The 19,704-nt window shown below is 40.8% G+C and overlaps 1 protein-coding gene across 5 annotated transcripts in view; it reads left to right on the top strand.

Moving 5' to 3' along the window:
• Window positions 1–19,704, top strand: part of cacna2d2a (calcium channel, voltage-dependent, alpha 2/delta subunit 2a) — a 182,875-nt gene that overhangs the window by 77,570 nt on the left and 85,601 nt on the right. For all 5 annotated transcript variants that reach the window (XM_026167545.1, XM_026167551.1, XM_026167547.1 and 2 more), the window contains one exon: window positions 16,332–16,391. In XM_026167545.1, the coding sequence (XP_026023330.1) occupies window positions 16,332–16,391 (60 nt within the window). The remainder of the gene's footprint in view (window positions 1–16,331; window positions 16,392–19,704) is intronic.

The raw sequence follows: 19,704 nt of genomic DNA, 5'->3' as shown, positions 1-19,704 counted from the left end.
GACTGGGATTGACAAAAATTGCACCTTTTTCTCCAAGGTAGCTAGCATTATTCACTCGATCCTCTCGTTCAAATATGGCCACTTCTGGCTCGCTCAACATGCAGTACAAACCTCCAGGCTGTAGTAACCAAACCAATGGATGACGTCACAGTGGTTGTGCCCATCAGGTGTTTACAGTCTATGGTTAGTTGCAATATTTCTTGCTAACTAAATATGCAAGTTGCAAGCATATTTACAGCGTAGTTTTGAGCAAATGTAGGTATTTAGTGTGTAAAAGCATGCAAACCCAAATAGTTTGGAATAGCACTATAATATGAGTGCGTATAAATGCAAATAATAAGCAGACCTTTATAGAGAAATATTAGTGAGTAAAATGAACTAAAATCAATTTAAAAAATAGTTCTTTGTCCCATTATGTCTTACAGAACCTGAAAAGTTCAGGCTACACCTCTCTCACACACTCTCACACAGGTGGCTTAGTGTGAATGCCTAACACGATACTATAATCATGGTCTGTATACATGATAATCACACACTTTAGAGGCTTTTTTTTGTCCCCATTCTGTTTTGAGATCTTGCTTGCTGCACTGCCATTTCACATGACACAGTGGTGGTGTTTCTTAAAATCAACCACAGCAAAGTGTGCTAAGTGAAGGCGGAGGAGTACATCTATTCATTTAAATTGGTGCTAATGGCACACTATTTAAAAGTCAATTAATTGCTAGGGGCCAAATGCACAGTGGCAGTTAATGCTGTCACAACGCTGAGTAGTAATTGGATGTGTTGATGGGGTGTGCATGTGTGTGCTAGTGTGTATTCCTTTTTTCCAAAACTGGGTGGCCACCTGCTGTACTAAAAAAATGCTTGTAACAAAAGGATTTTCTGTTGTCCACTGGATAATATTTGCCATAAAGCAAAGCATCACGGGGAAGCGGCATAATAGCCCAAATTCTCTTTGTCTTGCAGTTTTGTGGATATGTATTTGCTTTCTTTGTCATAAAATGTTTCTTTTCAATTTTCTCTCGCTTCGTTTTCTTTTTACTTTGCGCTGCTGTTTCTGAAATTAGCTTTTGAATCTGTATCATTTTTGTTCTTCTCAGTTTGGCATCACTACTGCCATCTCCATTCTCTCGCACCTTTTCATCGTCTTCCTCACTTTATCACGCTCGTCTGTACGACAGAGGGGGGGGAGGCCTGAGATCGATGTTAGGCCTGCGCACACAGAGACCGGCAGCTGGCTGAATCGGAGTGATCGATCAGGCACAGAGCATTTACTCTGCCAGACTGCTGGGCCTTTGTGGATGGAGATTATTTCTAAATTATTACAGGAGGCAGATGCTTGTCAGAAGATGCACTCTGTCAAGGTTAGACTGCTCCAGTCCTACCTACCTCGCTCCCTCTCTCTCCCCTTGAATCACACTTTGTGCTTTTTAAATGATTCTACTTTGCCGTAGAGTTTTTTTTTTTTTTTTTTAATCTTTCACCCCTTTCTTCTTTCCTTCAATGGTTTTTCTGTAATTTAAGATATTCCACATTGCCTTTTTGTTTTATGGAGTTGTCTTTCTTGCAGTGTGTTGTTTCTCCAACAGCAGATATTTTTAGCACGTAATAGGTGAGATAAAAGGTGCGCAGTGTATACCACTTGGGTAATGAGAAGCTGGAAATGCCTTCTTCTAAATTGACTTCATCCACACAGACAGACCAAATGGGCTACCCGCTATAATCTTTGACCAATGTTAGTCTGTAATGATACTGAATATGCCATCAGACCGCTGTGTGCATGACACATTTTCAAAAATGAGTTTGTTCTTTTTGAAATGATTTAAATGAGGTATTTTCAATCTCTGCCTTTGCACAGTGCTTAGCGCCTAAGAAACAGATGTATGTGAATGGATTTTTTTGCGCGTGTGTGTGTGCACTTTTGAGTTGGGGAATCTGTACGTGTGTGTGTGTTTAAAACTGATAATTCAAGTATGAGATATCTCTAGTATTTGTAATTCAGCCGTGTTAGACTGATTAGACTTGGTAGCGTTCTTGTAGGCCCAGGGCTCTACCCCTTGTGTTATCAGTCATTTATCCAGAGCTGTGTCTTATTCTCGTGGTCAGCATAAATGATCCAAGTTCTCCTCTCTTACAGTATATCACAGCCACTGCTATCTTTATTAAGTTTTTTTTAAACTTTAATTCTTAATCCAATCTCTTTACAGCGTCAGTGGATTGATGTATGTGGATGTTGCTATCATACACTAAAATAATCAAATCAGATAAGATAAATAAAAGATCCCTGACTTTAGAATAAAAGAAATAGTCTAGTTGTTTTGGTTAAAGGTACAATGTATAAAATCTCACTGCTAGCCAACAAATTCTGTTTTCTTACCACTCCCAATTCAAGTGCTTAATCCTAGCTACGGTAGCTGCTGTAGGACAAACGTGTTTAGTCTGCCAAGAGAGATCAAAAACATTACATTAGGACTGCACCCCTTAATGGCCTGGCCAGTCACTTAGTGTTTCCCTATAACTGTGGCCATGTTTGTTGGCATGTTTTTCCTACTGCTTGTGTATCCAATCATTTTTGTACGCACTGCATTTTAACATATTTGAATAACTTAGCTATTAACTTATGATAGCTATTAACATATTGCTAATAACTAATAACTAACTAATAACTTGCTAATAAGCAACATGTTTTAATTATATAATTTGTGGTATTTTACATTTTTTCCCCCGAGTCCACTTGAAAAGTCTAGCTACTGTTCATCTGTAGTGACTGTCAGCTGTCAGTCTGATATTTAATTCACAAGGTGCCCATGTTTATTTACTCTGTCTGTAAAACTTTGCGAAGGAAGTCCAGATACGAGTCAATGAGTTAGTGTAGCTCACTTTTGTCTGATGGCTTTCTGTGCTGCAGTAAACACTGCTGTATTTGGTGCTTGCATTAGCTAGCATAATGTTAGCTTATAACCAGCTGTCGTTTAGTCAGCTTGTTGTCAGCTGTACAGAGACGGACAATAACTAATCGCGAGAATATTGGGCGTGCTATGCATTTTCCTGGTCTTTAGCCACATGTGTAGTATGAGCGCAATCTTTTTTGTAGATAATCTAAAAAGAATTATAAACGGTACCTTTAAACCATTACACTTTAGCATATGCACACAAAGCCAAATCATTTCCACTGAGAGAAAATGTGAATATTGTCAAGAGAATGAGTAAAGTTTAAATGCAGGAATAAATCGAGCACGATTTCACTTTTTTTTTTTGCTTTCTCTGCTTTTGCACTATATCAGTTTATTGAAAAATGCAGTCTCTTCTCTGCTTTTAAACCCATTTACAGGCCTGCAAATAGTTGATTGGTCTGCAGCATGGCACACACTGTAGAAGGGCACTTACTCCCATTGTACCTAAAACCTGGGTGTAGCTCTTGGTCTAAAAAGGCCAGCAAGCTGCAAACACACAACTCAATAAACCTGATAAGGTGTGGCTACTTTGTGAATGACAAATCACAAACATATGTCCAGTCTGTGCTTAGTCAAGTTCGGTTTTAAAGATGACTATGGCCAAACTACTTGTTGAGGCAAGCCGAGTAGCGAGACAGCACAGCTCTGTCTACAGCGTGTTCCCCAACACTCACAAATGCTTTCCCATACTACTTACATATTTTATTTACACCAACAGTTCACAATCCACCACTGTGTTTTATACACTCGTGCACTTTGCACTCAGGGTCAGCTTCCTTGGTTGTATTGTGGCTGCGGCTACACCAGCCGCTGTCTATGCTTGCACAGGTTGCCCCTATTGTGCTCCTGCATCAATTATTATGCATTATCTGTGCAACGTAGCATCTCATCACTTCTAACCTCTGAACCAAAACCACACCCCACTGCCACATTTGCAACACTGACAGGCACACAGAGGATGATCATGATGGCTGCCAGCATCTTTTATATACAGTCTATGCTCTCTCCATATAAAATACTCACTGTAATCTGATTTTCATGTTAAAACACAGTTATGGATAGTTTATTTCATTTCTGCCCATAGATATCCACCACTCTGATCCTATGGTAGCTATTAACACTGTAATGGTATCTTTCAATAATTACTTTTTGGGTGATAATTTGCTCTTCATCAAGCCCAGGTTATGGGCAAAATGCCATCTTATATAGGAAAAGTGAAAAATCAGCTCTCCAAACCCCACAAAGATGTCTTATTTACATGTTTATTCTGTTATCTAGTGTGCTTGGCACCAGTGTATTCATGAGTCAGCAAGGTTTTAAATTACAACATTTGCAGGCTCAGTGTGTGATGGCAGGACTCCTGACACGCTGTGAGCACTATTTGCACCCAGCAGTTGTACTTTTATTTTTCTATATGCCACAGCTAGACAACTTATATGCACAAAAGTTATTCAGAAGGGTTTCTTTGCAGTGGTACTTAGTTACAATGCCACATCATATGTAAGCTTTGCATTGTACACACTGTAACTTACCCAAGAAAAGCAGTATTTCAGTTTACATTTATTTTGTAATTTAATTCAGAATAAAACAGGAAATGGTCCCATATTGGATTCTAGAATATACTGTGCATATGGTATAATTAAGTTCAGCTGGTTCTTTGATGACACTTTGAAGTCCAGATTAATTTTCACAAAAAAAGAAGAAGAAAAAAACCCCACAATACCAGTCACCCTAGTGTATCAGCAGCTCAGAGAGAAGCACTCTCAGTCTATCCACATCACACTGTAATGAAAAGAAAGCTTTGGGATTCTTTGAGAGAGAATTTAAAATCGGGGAGAAAAAGAATTGAGCTATATTGTTGCATACTGTGTCACAATGGACCTCCCAGCACATAGTCACAGACACACGTTTTCAAACCTTTTAATAATTACGTCTTTAGTTTTCTGTTTGTTCTGTCTGCCTCTACAAATTGCCTCATATAGATCTTGCATATGTTAGTCTCAGCTGAATTCTGAGCATCGCTGCTTGGTTAAATATTCAACACATCATGTCTCAGTGGCTGAGGAGCATGAACTGCATGAGGACAAGCCACAGCAGACTGATCAAACATTTACATAGTTAGCCAGATGTTATTTGACCTTATCATACGAAAACCTGCGAGCTTATTCTTATTCTCCACACAAGGATGACAGTATCATTTATGTGTTAGTCAGAAGGCACATTGCCAGTTAAAGTCATTTCATAGTTTTACTTGTAGTAAACCTGATTATGAATCCATGTAGTATTGGTTTTGCTCTTTAAACAAATCACACCAATTGTGGGGCACTGACTAGTGATTATAAAAACTTAATTTTGTGTCCACTTACACAGCTCAAACATCAGGCCACTTAGCTCTATTTCTCTCTAGTAAAAAAAAGAAAAGAAAAAACAGAGAAAAGAAGGCAAGTTAAAGCCTGGATGGGGAGTGAGAGAGAGGGTGATGAGAAGAAGGGAAATAAGGGGGGATTAATTGTTCACCCAGGAGAGCGAGATAACATCAGATGTTTAAAAGCCGCCACAACTAATCCTGTCATTTCTTGGACTAGAATAATGAAAATGGTGAAATGATATCTCGTGGAGAACTGGAAACTGAGCTAATCTGTATGCCTGTAACGAGCGCATGTTTGTGATTGCTAAGTGGTCTACAGATAGTATAATTCTACTTGCGTGGCATCAGTTTCCAGCGTTAAAGCAGTTTTTTTTTAAAAGAAGTGCTTTTATTATTCAATGAAAGAACATTTTCATTTCAGCGTTTTCATAGTGTTGTAGTTTTTGTTGCCTTCTCAGATAATTATTTTTGAATAAATAATTACTTGGTAAGTTGTAAAATATACTACGTTTAGCAGGAATTCCATTGGCGAAGTCTTGTGAACTGTAGGAGTTTTGCATGTTTTACTCAATTAATTGCAATACTTTGTCCCAAAGCATACCACATGGTTTCAGAATGAGTTCCAAACTTTTAGAAGCTTTTCTTTTTCCCATTACTTTTATTAGAGTAAGGAAAGCTACTCATATGGATAATATTGTCGGTTAAATAATACAATTTGGGTCTCTACACTTTTTTTGGTGGGGGGTGCTGTCACAGTTGCAGTATGTCATTGACAAAATTTTATATACTGGATAAAAAGTGTTGCTCAGCAGATGCAAATGTGAAATTTTATGGTAAACATTTACTGTTTTAAGCAAAGCTCCAAGTTAATTCCTGAAATTATTATACAGACGATGCCAAATCAGTCCAACAACATATGGCGTGTTTTCGAACGTGTCTGCAGTGAACTTGAGCTAACGCGTTCTAAACCATCTGAACCGTCCTTTAAATCTCGGTTGAGTTCATTCCCGATGCTCTCTGCGTGGGACCAGCTCTCTGCCCCACTTCTGTCTATTTGCTCTTCTATCCAAGTAGCTTTCTCTTCCTCTCTGACCCACACCTGGCGTTCTCTTCATCATGTCTTCCACCCTTTGGTCCCGCAGCACTCCCTTTCCTCCCCTGTCATATCTGTCATAGACATTCAGTCGCTAGTGTTGCTCTAGGCTTCAAATTTAATTTGGTTTCAGTCTGCTGTAATTGCTTTGAGAGACAGCCGTGTCTGCATGTTTTTCCTCTCTTATGTCTGCTGGAATACTGGATAGGGTATGTGCGCATGTGTGTGTCCACGTGCGTGCGTGCGTGCGTGTGTGTATGCATGGATAAATATGACTGAAGGTTTGTATTCATGTGTTCACATGTGTAAATCCTCAACAACTGACCTGCCGTGCGCTGTCAGTGATATACTTTGTCAAACACCAACTGCTGTCATTGAGCTTTCTTGCACTCTGACAGTGGTTTTGTCAGGAAGCATACATTTTCCCTTTGTAGCCGTAAAGACGAAAGGGAGGGAGCAAAGTAAATCTGCAAGACATAAAATAGCTTTTAGGAAACGCATCGTGGCCTTTTAGTTGAATTAGAACTGCCCTTATAAGCTCCCGCAGTATAACTCTTTTCATTAAACTATCAGTAATCTTCAAGTAAGAGGGAAGCTGATTGAAGTAAAGGGCAAAAATAGACAGAAAAAATATACAGTTTGCCCTTGAACTGCAGACATCGCTGTGGAAAGGTGAGGTGAGACGAGCCAAGCTAAGCTGATGGGCTGAGATTATATTGGTATGGCTCTAAGCAAAAAAATAAAAAGAGCCTTTCCTCCTCTTGTTGTTCTTTCTTTTCCCCCGTCTTTCTTATTTTTTCATCTCTGCATCAATATATTTAAAACATAACATAAAAAACTATATTGTAGTACATTAGATTCAATGTTGATGCAACCCTAACCTCCAGACATTAACTATATCAGGTGATGATGTTAGATATTAGTTTGCATTTAAGAATAAGAGCTGGAGAATGGCTTTATGGGCAGTCCGATGATTCCTGGGAGGCATGGGGGCAATAGGACAGTGACATCCTCCCGATATATTAGCTATGTGGCAATACAGTATACTGGTGTCTTTGTTTATATTGGCAGATAAATGGACATTTTAAAAACTAAGGAGGAGGCATGAGAAACTGCCTTTAGCCATGTCGCGAGTGTTGCTGTTACACAGTTTGTCCACCAGAGGCCACTCATTAATTTTCAACAGCAGGGCTAATTGGATGATGATAACAATAAAACAAGATTTTTTTTAAACTGTCCTCTCATATTATTTTAGTAAGGAGTCCTATGAAACACATATTAAAAAATCATTTTATTATTTTATCTTTCACGTGTGTGAAAGGAACAAAAATTTCGGCTGTGATATCAGATTTTACCAAATATCGGTATCGATCTTAAAGATCCTACATCGATCGGGCTTAACCTGATTGGAGCCCATACATAATAACTAGAGATTCATCTCTTAGTTAACGGGTAAGATACACGTTGTGCATGTCTGCTAAAAATCTTTCGAGGGTTATTTAGTCATATTAACCAGAAAACTACAATCTGATCAAAACAAGCAAAAAACTACAACTATGTGTGGGAACTGTTTTGCTTGCTCTATCAGCAAACGAGGACAAAATAACAGTAATTATATGGCAACTGAATCAACATTATGTTCATGCAAACTTAATGCTGATTCACCCACCCAGATCAGATGTGCCAATAAAGCATCGCACGCCCAAACAAGTCCAAATATGTTTTATCTTGTAATTATTTTCAAATAGTCCACAGCACAGTGATCAAAACATATGTAGCTTTAGTATTTCACAAAACAGATCTTGATGCTTATTAACTGAGAGTCTAGTGGTGTCAGACTGCCCCCCCCCCCCCCCCCCACTGCTATTGCATGTTTCTGCACAATTTCAAGCTTTGGTTGTTTGCTCGTCTCCATCCCATTAAATGGTCTACATTGTCTCATTTGTTTCAGCAACACACATCTGACTGTCCAACTGTTTTTCCATCCAAGCCCAGCACTCAGCGTACGTCTGCCAGAGAAGGGACACACAGCATACAAATGCTTGTATAACTGATTGCCTGTTGATTAATGAGGGCTCTTTTGGTCTGATTGCAAGTGTACAGTATGAACATACATCTCAGTGGAGTCTGTGTCGGTGCGCCGCGTGACCAGTGGTGATTAAAAGTGCGCCTTAGCGTGTGCATGTACAATCATGCTTGTCTTCCATTCAAGATGTCAGCTGCCGCTGTTTTCGTGCTCATTTTAAATGTTTGCGTGTGTGTTTTTACATAATGTGTGCGTGTGTGTTTTGGCAATGATTGGGGTTTTTGTCATGATGCGACACAAATAACAGATTGCTGAAATATAGAACAGCGGCGGAGTACAGACATGAGCTCTCTGTCTTGTTCTGTTGTTGTTGGTTGTGATGCCGCATGCTTATGTCACTCTAACCTCTGAAGACATGCTTAATGATGCTGTTCCCACCCACTCCACCTACACAGGAGGAGGTGGACGCAACATGTGGGTCGTCTATGAAGCCCCATGAACATGTTAACATTTGTGCCACGTAAAAGGGAAGTGATGTGCTCACTTTTTCTCTTGTGGAACGTCAGTGGGCTTCTTCTTTTTGACTTATGGATTTTATTCACCACTTTTTTTACTAGACAACAAGTATGCAGCTTTCTTCGTCTAAGTCACCCACAAGGTCAGTGCTTTATGAGCTGCTGGAGAACCTTTTTTCTGAAATGTTACTTCCTCCCTTTCTCTCCCTCTCTGCTCCTGTGTCTGGTTGATGCCAGTAACAGCAGGAAAGGCTGGGCACGTCTGCGACTATCTGTCAAACAATAGACAGTGAGCCCAACCAGCCAGACACTCGCATGTCACTGAGCTGATCCTGGCCCCATCAACACACTGCTCAGTCTGCACGCTCACCCTGAGCCCCCTGCTGGCCTCTGCATGTAGGAATCATGGCTACCTGTGAGCATTCAAGGCTGCAGATCTCTATGGCATGTTCTTGCAGTGACCTTGTTTTACCGTAACGCACGCGTGCTGCATTGGTGCACGGTGACTTGTGTGGATTCATAGTTTTGAAAGCATGCGTTTTATCTACATAGAGCTTGTTTGTAGCAGTTATACCATAGGAGGTTTAATTGAAATTGCAGTGGTAGCAGCTCCAGTGAATGATAATGTGTAGCACAATGGTCTTTGGCCTCATTCTGTGCTATGATGAGCCTGCCACTTAGCTTCAAAGGCACTGTGGTTTAATGAGTGAAATGCATATTATTTTGAGTGTATCTCAAATGAAACAAAGAGCATCCCAATTAAAAGAGAATTAGTTTTTAGCGAGAATTGTTTTTATGGAGATACTTCAGCAGTCAGTAATATATTAGATTAGCACGTTTGCTCCTGTGATATTGCTTCTATCATAATCGTATTTTGATTATATCCATATCATAAACTTAGAAGTAGATCTGTTAGCACACAAGGGTTTATGATCAAGGTCGATCCCTTTGGCGTAACGCTGAAGAACCACTGTGAGGTTACAGGAGCTCTTTGCAGCAGCTATTGTTCCAGAGTAAAGACAGCTGCCTTTTTTGTCTCAGTGAACTACACAGAAGCTTCCGCACAATGCTGGCAATCGTCTTTGGAAATGTAGTGTTTCCGCGAGGCTCTGTGGAGTGTAGAGAAAGAAAAAAGAATGTTTGATTTTGAAAAGCTGGTGAGCTGATGCTTCTGTGGGTAGGTGACATCTCACATCTTCCAGATCCAGCCTCTGTGGAAACAGAAGTGGAGTTGGGAATGCGCTGCCATGAGTGGGGAAAAGCAAAAGACAGTGTTAACATTTCCGTTGTGGTGGAGGAAGATTATGGGTGAGAAACAAAGGCAGGGATTATCTCAGCACATGCTACAATAGCACTACACACACACACACACACACACACAGCCTCTGCAAACTGGTCTGCCACAGGGTGCTTTGGATCACAGAACAAAGGCAGGGTCTCCCACCCATCCATGCACATCCTCTGTCAGAGTTAGCTAATAGCGGCTACAATACCCAGCTGCCAGTAGCTAACCAACCAGGGACTTGGAATTAAGGGTCATTATTGCACCTCATTATGGACTTTTACATTGTTTGGCAACTCTAAAGGGGGAACGTCTATTGTTATTATCAGTGTCCTCCTCGGAGGAACTTTGCGTGGCAATCTTGAAATTTGATAGTCTGTCAGAAGGCTGGGTTGCAGTCAAAACAAGTTATAAGTTTTCCAGCTCTTTCCCAGTTCAAAGTACTTCACAGAGGAAATTCTCCAATCTGTGAAGTCAATTAAACTTTTCTGCAGTTGATTTGAGTGTGTTGTTGGAATTAATATGGCTTTAGTGGAGGGAGAAAGTTTGGGGGCAGTAAACTGAGACAGATGGAGAGAAATGGAGTACAGCATATGATGGCAGGATAAAACAGCCGAGCGGAGAGGAGAGATAAAAGGATGGTGCGAGAATGAAAGATGGTGGCGGCGGTGGGGGATGGTGGCGGCGAGGGTGCGAGGCCGAGTGAAAGTGAGTTTGTCTGTGATGTTTTAAAATTCTGGAGTGGAAAGTCCCTCCATCTGTTATTGTGGGACGGTTCTGACTCAGTGATTTCTATGATTGGCCTTAATCCCGGCCGAGTGGAGAAGACAGAATGAAGAGCTTAAAGCAGACTGCTCTCACTCTGACAGGCTCCACTGGCTGCTGCTGCTGCTGCTGCTGGCGCTCAGTCTGCTGCCCCCTAATGGACTAACTGCCGCATGACATTACGTCTCCCTGCATTACTACAGCACACTGAGCAGCTCTTAGGGCCATGACACATCTGTGACCTTGTGAGTGCAAGAAGTATTTTATCAGCAGATATAACAAACAGCAGTCTGTACTCAAACTCTAATCATCATATCGTACTTATCTCCTAATACAACAATATTTTATGGAGCTGTGACATGCCTTTCAAACTGTCTCTTGGTAGATCTACCAGTGCTGGAAATTCGTCTCTATCATGCATGTGTCAGAGGATACTTGGGAGGACTATAGAGATGCTGTGGTTTGATGTTTAATTCAACATTGCTGGAAGGACCCTTGAGAAAACGGTTCTATATTTAGAAAATTTTTTTTTGTTTGTTTTCAAAGAACCCGGCTTACCTTAATGTCTGCAGCCAGCTGTAATTTTAAAAAAAACTCTCATTGAAAAATGTACCAAGGGTCTTCCCTCGCTGTATTAGTCGCAGTGAGAAGGTTAAGTGACCTCAGCAGAGTCATTTCACAGTCTTTTGGTCTCCAAGGTGACTTAAGTGTTCGCATAAACCGAGCTAAAGGGGTCATTTGAGAATGTGTCGAGTACCTTAGTCAAAGCCGCCATCACATGTACAGTCCGTGTCGTGTTTTCTCAAGTGTCCTCGCGGTCAAACACACGCATTGTGAGGCTGTTTTTTAAGATCACACAGGCGGCAATGTGTTGAGTGCCCTTTAAGTTAATGCTCAGTGGAAAGGCCTAACAGGCTACGGCGGCCCAGTGTCGAGTTGGCGCTCACCACAGCATGACGCTGCCCGTCCCTGGTGTGCTGTCATTCCTTTAGAAATAACATGACTTTGACTGATTAAACCGCTCCCCTCTGGAAGAGAGGAAACTTAACAGTTATGAATATTAAAGATCCTAATCGTCTCATGCTGAGCTTTTCGTTACTTTTTTTCCCGCTCTCTCTCTCTCGCCGTCTTCTTGCTCTGTGAGTTCACAGTGAGGGACCGCGGCTCTTCGCCGGCAGCGTTCTACGACAGCGGAGGCATCGGCAAGCTGCTGCTGTCTGCTCTTTGGTTGTTTGCACAATTACGCTGTCACCTGCGCTATTACGTACAATGTTCCCATACGTGACAGATTCCACTGCGTGTTGTTTAAGTCTGCAGAAGTGGTAGAAGCACTTCAAACGCCACTACAGATCGCAGAGTTGTGTTTATGGTTCTTGACCTTGCCCGACGACTGCGTGACAAATGGCCCAACATGTGAGGCGTTTTGTGTCAAGGTTACAATAGCGGTAACATTAGCGCTTCACGCTCATGTTGTTGACTGTCCTGATGTATTTGTGCCTGCATGCTGTAGTGTAGCTGAGTTTCTGTGTTGTGTGGGCCTGTACTGGGCTTATCTGTGCTGTACTGCGCTGATCTCACTATGCTCATCCAGTGCTCTAAGCTGCTTGGGCTCCAGCCACCAGCATAGATGATATATCCCTGCCCCCCTCCTTCCCACATCTCTCACTGTGATTCATTGGCTGTTTGTGTTGCCCATCCATCTGGGCCAGCACAGAGGAAGGAAAGACACATGAAGACACATGGCTGTTTTGGAGCGGGGACTGCATTAAGCAGCGAGAGAAGCGATAGGATCCCAGAGAAATGTTTGCCTACCAGGACGAGAGGAAGGAAGAAGACCAGGAGAAAGGCAGCTGGAGAAAACCGAGAACTGGAAAAACAAGATGTGTTGGCCACTCATGGGGTGGGAAATGGATTTTCTGAAGGAACAAAGTCGAGATTCTTACTGACAGACTATATCCTGAGGGGAATGGCTAGATCATAGATCATAAAAGAGGACTGAGAAAAGACTGCTAAGAAAATGCAACTTGCTACTATATCTTCACAAATATTTGCATATTAATGAAAAGCTTTACGTGTACCATGTGTTGAGACAGAGTTTGAAATCATGTGGCTAACCTCTGAGCTGCCACAGTGTAGTGAAATCTTTGTTTGGCTCCTCTGTTTGTCCCGAATTGAATATGGGAGTGCTGATAGCTATGAGATTATTGTTGTGGTGCTGCCCTTTAGCGAAGTTGACCGTCCTTAACAAAAAGCTGTGCAATTACTGCTTTTTATAATGGACTCTGGTAATAATTTCAATAAGCTAATTAGATCCTTATTTCTTTGTTTTAGCTTTCTATTGTCTCAACAGGAAATGAATGAAATCATTATTAAAAGCTTATTCAGGTGCTTAATAGCACAATGCAAAAGTGGCTTTAAAGATCCAGATTTATTGCTACCGCACGCCACAAATTATGCTAGTGATATCACATTGTGTACATGCTTAGAGCGAAGCAATTATCTTTACTAACATCCCGCATGACCACACATAGAGCTTGTGTGCGTGCATTGAGATGTATTGTTTCTGCAGAAATGGGGTGGGCGGGGCACTTAATAGAAATAGGACAGCTTCCACTATAATGACAGTTTATGTCTTGCGTGTTTTTTGTAGATAAAAAGGCTCTCATAGCAGGGGACAGGCTCCTTCGGTGTAGCTCCGCAAATGAATGAGATCTCTTTGCAGCAGGGGTCTAAATTAGGGTTAGTAATTTTTCGAGCCTTGGGATTTGTGGCTGATCACACTATTCTGTGACGAAAATAACATCGCCCCCTAGAGGGCTGGGGAAACCTAGATACTGAAGCACAAGAGGGAAGGAGGGTGAGTTTCACTGTGGGGTAGGAGGCGTATTTGTCACTTGGACGACTTCCTATAAGAGAAGTTTCTACAGGGATGAACCACATCATAGCAAATGATGTTAGAACATGAAAGAACATCACGGGCAGTGGTGCTAAATATCAGTTTAAGATGATAATATTATGTGTATGTCAGCAGAATAGTAACAGAAGCTCAAGTTAAAACACTTTATATTCAGTCAGACTTTTGACTGACATTTTATGACACGATTTTCAGCAACTCTTCTATTTGGCCGTTGTTGTTTCACTGCATGAGGGGAAAGAAATCAAGTTTCATATTTGACGTTATCACGAAGGTGACCCTTGTCTGTGTTGATGGAGAGTATTTGTGCATATTGAGAGAGAAAAAAAAACAGTAAAAAGAAGTGTGTGCTGCCAGGGTGTTCGAACGTTTAACAAGATAAGCATACGCGTTGGTGTTTAAGAAATGTGCGCATTAAATATAAAAGTCATGGTGCACAGAAACTTCTGTTGTCAATATGGACTAAATCAAATAATGCATTCTTAACTTGACTGCAGCTGAAGATAACAATTTTAAATCATAGCAAACACTGCCTTTCAAGTTAATGTCCATCTCTTATCTGCATGCGTGGAAAAATATGGATATTATTGACAAACAGCCATTCAAGATGAGTCTTTGTTTGGAGCGATGAGGATCAGCACCAGTACTTATTGTAAACATCGTATGGTACTATGTCACATTTGTTTACATTGTGTCTCAGCTCTCAAATAAATGGATACACTTGCAGTATAAGATTATTATTACCTGTGCAATATGTAATAACATCTTATATAAAAATAATAATTTTATAATAAAAATCATCCATCCATCCATTTTCTATGATCTTTGTCTTTTTTCATGAACATCTTTTGAGCCCTTTGAGGGATTTTCTTCAAATTTGGCTCAAAGGTTCACCTGGAATTAGTTAAAGGTTATCTTGACTTTTTCCATCCTTCTTCTTATCTCTGGGCTACTGTTATAGATGGCGCACTTCCTAATTTAAAGTGTGAATCTACTGAAACAAGGAGCCAGCAGCAGCATTGTAGTGCAATAGCAGTGACTCAGCAGTATTTCCAGTAACACAGCATGAAGGGAATATACGCACAAAAGTAGCTTTAGTAGTGTTTGCCCTGGAACTATTTAGTGAAAGCATAACATAACTATGTAGCACTTCAGTTTGACAAGAGCTAAAGCAATTAGCTAACTCTTCAGGATCTGCACAATATTGTCACATAATAAAAGTGAAAAATATTTTATAACTAGGATGTTGTATCTTGGGTTGAGATTTTTAACCAGTTGCTTAAAGCTCTGCTTTTCCATCATGTAACCACATAAGAAATTTCTATCTACCATTTGAACTTACTGTCGAATGGAGTGCAACAAGCGATGTTTGGTTGACTTGTTTACGTTTGGGTTGCAAGTTTGCAGAACTAGATACCTAATTGCCGTTGGAGACTGACAAGCGGCTCTTGCTCTCAGACATGCCCGGGCTTGTCTCGTTGTTGTACACACCATGGAACATATGCATATGTTTGTTATTGTAATGTGACACTTTCATATCAGGTAAAAATGTATCAAGTATTAATGTGGGCAATATGATATGGCACAGCCTTAGCCTTTCAGATTTCACAAACCATGTCCAGTTATTTACAAATCAGTACCTATTACCCATTACCCACTCCTACATAGTGTTTGTGCAATCAAACAGTGTGTCATATATACGTTTTTACTGCACTACGAACGTCTTAAAGTACACTTAACAAGAACAAAGAAAATTAAATTAATATATACAAAATATGATACTATTGCCTTAAATTATCACCAGAGTGTGAGTTGCCTTGGTGGGGATTTGGACTCTCGGTGTGCTTCTTGGCAACAAGTGTGAATATTATTTAAATATTAAATCCTAAAGTTTTGACTACATACAGTATGTCAATTAGACAGACATGGATTTGAAGATACAAGTGCAAAGTGATATTTTCTACACTGTAATACAGAGAGTGCACTGTATAAGATTAATAAAGCATTAACAAACTGAACAAACAGTTTTTAGGTTGACTGAGACGATGAAAATTGGATATTTTCTTGCTTATAATTGTTATTTCAGTGCAGATAAAAATAATAATAATAACATTTATTTTTTAATTTGTCTTTTAAATTTTATTTTATTTTTTGTAAGTTGGAGAGGATATAGGGCAGTGGTAGGGGAAACATTGAATGCTCATCTCCTGGTGCTGTGAGATCGGTGCTTAAAGGAGGACAGCTGCCGTTCTAATCATCAGCTTTTATAGGGAACAAGGTCACCATTTCCATTCTGTCTGTTTGTCCGTGGCACACACAAACACGCCCACACACACACACACAAACAAATCAATTTTCTATTGACTTCTGATACTGACACTGCTATTTTTTTTTCTCTTTTTGCTACCTTGTAGAAACTGGCCAGAGAAGCAGAGCAGCTTCAGAAGGAACACGTCTGGCAAGATGGTGTGACGGTAAAGTAGGACACCCGCTCCTCTCCCTCCTTTCCAAGACTTCTGCCTTTTTCCCTTTTTTCTTTTCTAGGCAAACTGGTTTATCTTCCTGTCATCTGCTTTCCAATTTCCCCTCAATTTAACACCTTTAAAGGTAACCCTTTGATGACAATGTGATCAGCATCACAGAGACAATGTGGTGATTAGTACAAAAAACAGTAATGCACATTATGACCATAGCATTATATCCATACACCCTGAAATTGCTTACTTAAAATTGCTTGAAAATTACTTCTGGGGTTGTTATTTTTATGGTATATAAAGCTTTTGCTCTTTTTGTTTTGCGGGCCGTAGTAACTTGAACATTACATTCTCCTGCAGCTGACCTTTTAAAATACTAGACATCTGCTCTTGAAATCTAAAAAAGGAGAAACGGTATTACTCTGGCTTGTGTGTCTTTGAGCCGGTGTGCTCCAGTGACTCTCAAATTTGCAAACATTCAGATGCCCTGCACACACAATGCACACATATATGCATGTATATATAGCCTCACCCGACGCATGCACACTCCCTACTGTCACATCCTCTGTCTCCAGGGAGACAAGCTCGATGTCATGGTACACTTCTCACAAATGGATTTTTAACCCCACGCCTCCTGGGGGATATTTGAGAAAAGGCTTTAACTGATTTTAAAACGAATAATTATTATGAAGCCTACTTCCCTGCAAGTCCATTTTTATTCATGGTTGCTTACACTCTAAAGCGGTACTCTTGGGGTGGGGCTGGTTCTGCAATCCTCCGTCTCACCCTGCTGGTCCAAGGGACAGAGCTGCAGTGTGGATGTCCCTTCATCTTAGACCTGAGTGGGGTTGATGCCTGCCTCTCCCTGCCCGGATCTGATGCACCTCAATGGGATGTGTAACCATGCAGGAAGTGAAGCCTGGGTCACAGGGACCAAGCACAGCACACCTGTTCATAAGTAGCTCCGTCCAATATGGCATCAATACCTCCTCGTGTGGAAAAGCCAGCACTCTCTTTAAACTAACCCTCCCCCTCCAGAACACCTCTCTCTGTCCCTCTGTTTCGACTCTTTCGCCTTTTCTCCTTCATTTTTTGCATCTCTTTCTGTCCAGTCACCAGTCTCATTCGCACTCTAACCTTCAGCACTTCCATCACATTCATAAACCTTTTTTTTCCCCTCCCTATGTGTCTTTAATCAGCCATGAAAACATTTGGAATATACCATATTGTTGCAAATACTGCAAATGAATCCTAATAGTGTTTCTCTATTAATAATGTATTGAGCTGATTTCATTTGCCTTTATAATTAGAACAGGTAATGAATCTCAGCAGGGGCAACTGTGAAACCATTAAAAAATATCACAAAAAGGTGGTGGCGGTGGTAGATATGCCACATCCCTGCAAGATTTTTTTTTTCTCCTGTTTGTAGATTTTGTGCTCTCCTAATTTCTCTTTGGGTGAACACTCTGCTGACTGACACTCTAATTAGATTAGGGCTGCATGCTCTTTGGGTATATTAGGCGAAATGTGTTGCATCTTAAACTAGCGGGTGGAGCAGTCTGTCAAATGAAGAGAAAAGGTGTTTATGCATGCGAGACGGTGCATTTTGGTAGAGCTCGTGTGTGTGGGTGCGCGTGCTCTCTGCTCTGGGTCGAAAATGCATAATGTGGCTGTGTTTGTCAGCGAGTGGGTATTCATTTGTATGTGTTTATTAATGATAGGTTCTGTACCTGGCCCAGCCCATCTGCTTGCCTCGCCAAAGAGTGACATCATAGAAACTCAATGACACGCTTGTTCCTCATAGCGGCTGCCATCGCAGCTGTTACCCATGCAGTGGGAAGACCTCACTTCTTCTCTCCCCGCCTCACTCTCACACACACATTCAAGCATTTTCCCGGTTTAACTGCAGAGGCGATGCCTGACCACCCCGACTGCTGGACATTATGGATGTCAAAATGTTGATCGTAACAACTGTTGAAATGGTCGTTCAGGGTTTTAAATCCATTGGAATCAAATGGTGTGTGAAATAGACATTAAAGTGTTGGATTGCCGCTGATTTCTCAAGGTCAGGTGCCCATCGCTCTGTGACACCCGGCTACCGTGTTGGCAACAGAGTCATCCCCAGGCGACTCGAGTCATTTCAGTGCTGTTGTGCTTTTCTCTTAAGGGCAAAGAGAACCAACATCTTTAGAGCCAAGTATCACATATCTCTGTTTTGTATACTGAAAATTGGCTGCGTGACAGTGGAGCACTATGAAACTGCTCAGAGTAACGTCAGCAACGTCTAATATTTCTGTATCAGAATGAAGTGATTAAGCAGTCCCGGGTCTTACAGCTTTGACCACTGCTGAAAGTCTGCATGCGAGGTGTTTAGAGTGTCATTTAAATCCCGTCCTGCAGAGGAAAGTGCATTTTTCTTGGTAATATGATTGCCTGGGTGTTTACCCGCTCAAAGTAGCTGCTGAAATGTTTTATTGCTTTTAATGGTTTTTCTCCCAGAACACCAGCGAATACATACCCCGTGTTAGCGACTTTTGAAGCTGAATTTGCAGCTAGAGGGGTTTTGGAGCAGCTTGGCTTCACACTAAAATTGTAATCTTTTATATAGAAGCGCTTTTATATGTTTATAGCATGACAGAAATGCAAAAATTATATTATATCCACTTACATGGGACATAGTCTCGTCTAAAATGTGCAGGGAGGTTTTCCCCAGTCTTTATACCCCATCTCTTCTGTCAGGTTATGCTGCTTAGACTGCAGGCACGTTAGGCTTATGGACAATGGTGTTGTTGAAACAGCAAAACTACTGCCATTATCAAAATATAGTGTATTAAATGAGACATAAGATATGCTGTTGAAAGACAGAGGCTGTATTCTGTGATTATCTGTTGTATTTGCATAGTTGGAAATGGTAATGTGATTTTGAATTTGGCTCTCTTTCAGAAACTGGGGGTGGGCAGTAAAAGGGCCAGATGTCCTGTTTTAGGTTCTGTCCCATACATAGCAAAATCTGGAAGTTCCTGATTCACTTGAACTTCATATATGATAAAATGACGTAATGAGGCCTGTAATTTAAATGTAGACGTAGATATCTGGAGACGCAGCACATCTCATTGTAGTGCATGCAGTAGTCACAACCTCTAAGTCATATTTCCAGATACAGATCTAATACTTGTTTATGGTTTTTTTTTTCTGAAACATGAATTTCCCAAATTTATTTTGATCTACTGATTTGTGAACTGATTCTTGTCCATGCAGAGAAAATGAGCATTTTTCGGATTTAATAGGTGAAAAAGTCACACTTAAGAGGTCA

Source organism: Astatotilapia calliptera, chromosome 5 (assembly GCF_900246225.1).
Source record: "Astatotilapia calliptera chromosome 5, fAstCal1.2, whole genome shotgun sequence".
Taxonomy (NCBI): Eukaryota; Metazoa; Chordata; class Actinopteri; order Cichliformes; family Cichlidae; genus Astatotilapia; species Astatotilapia calliptera.
This window is presented reverse-complemented; position numbering and strand designations above follow the sequence as displayed.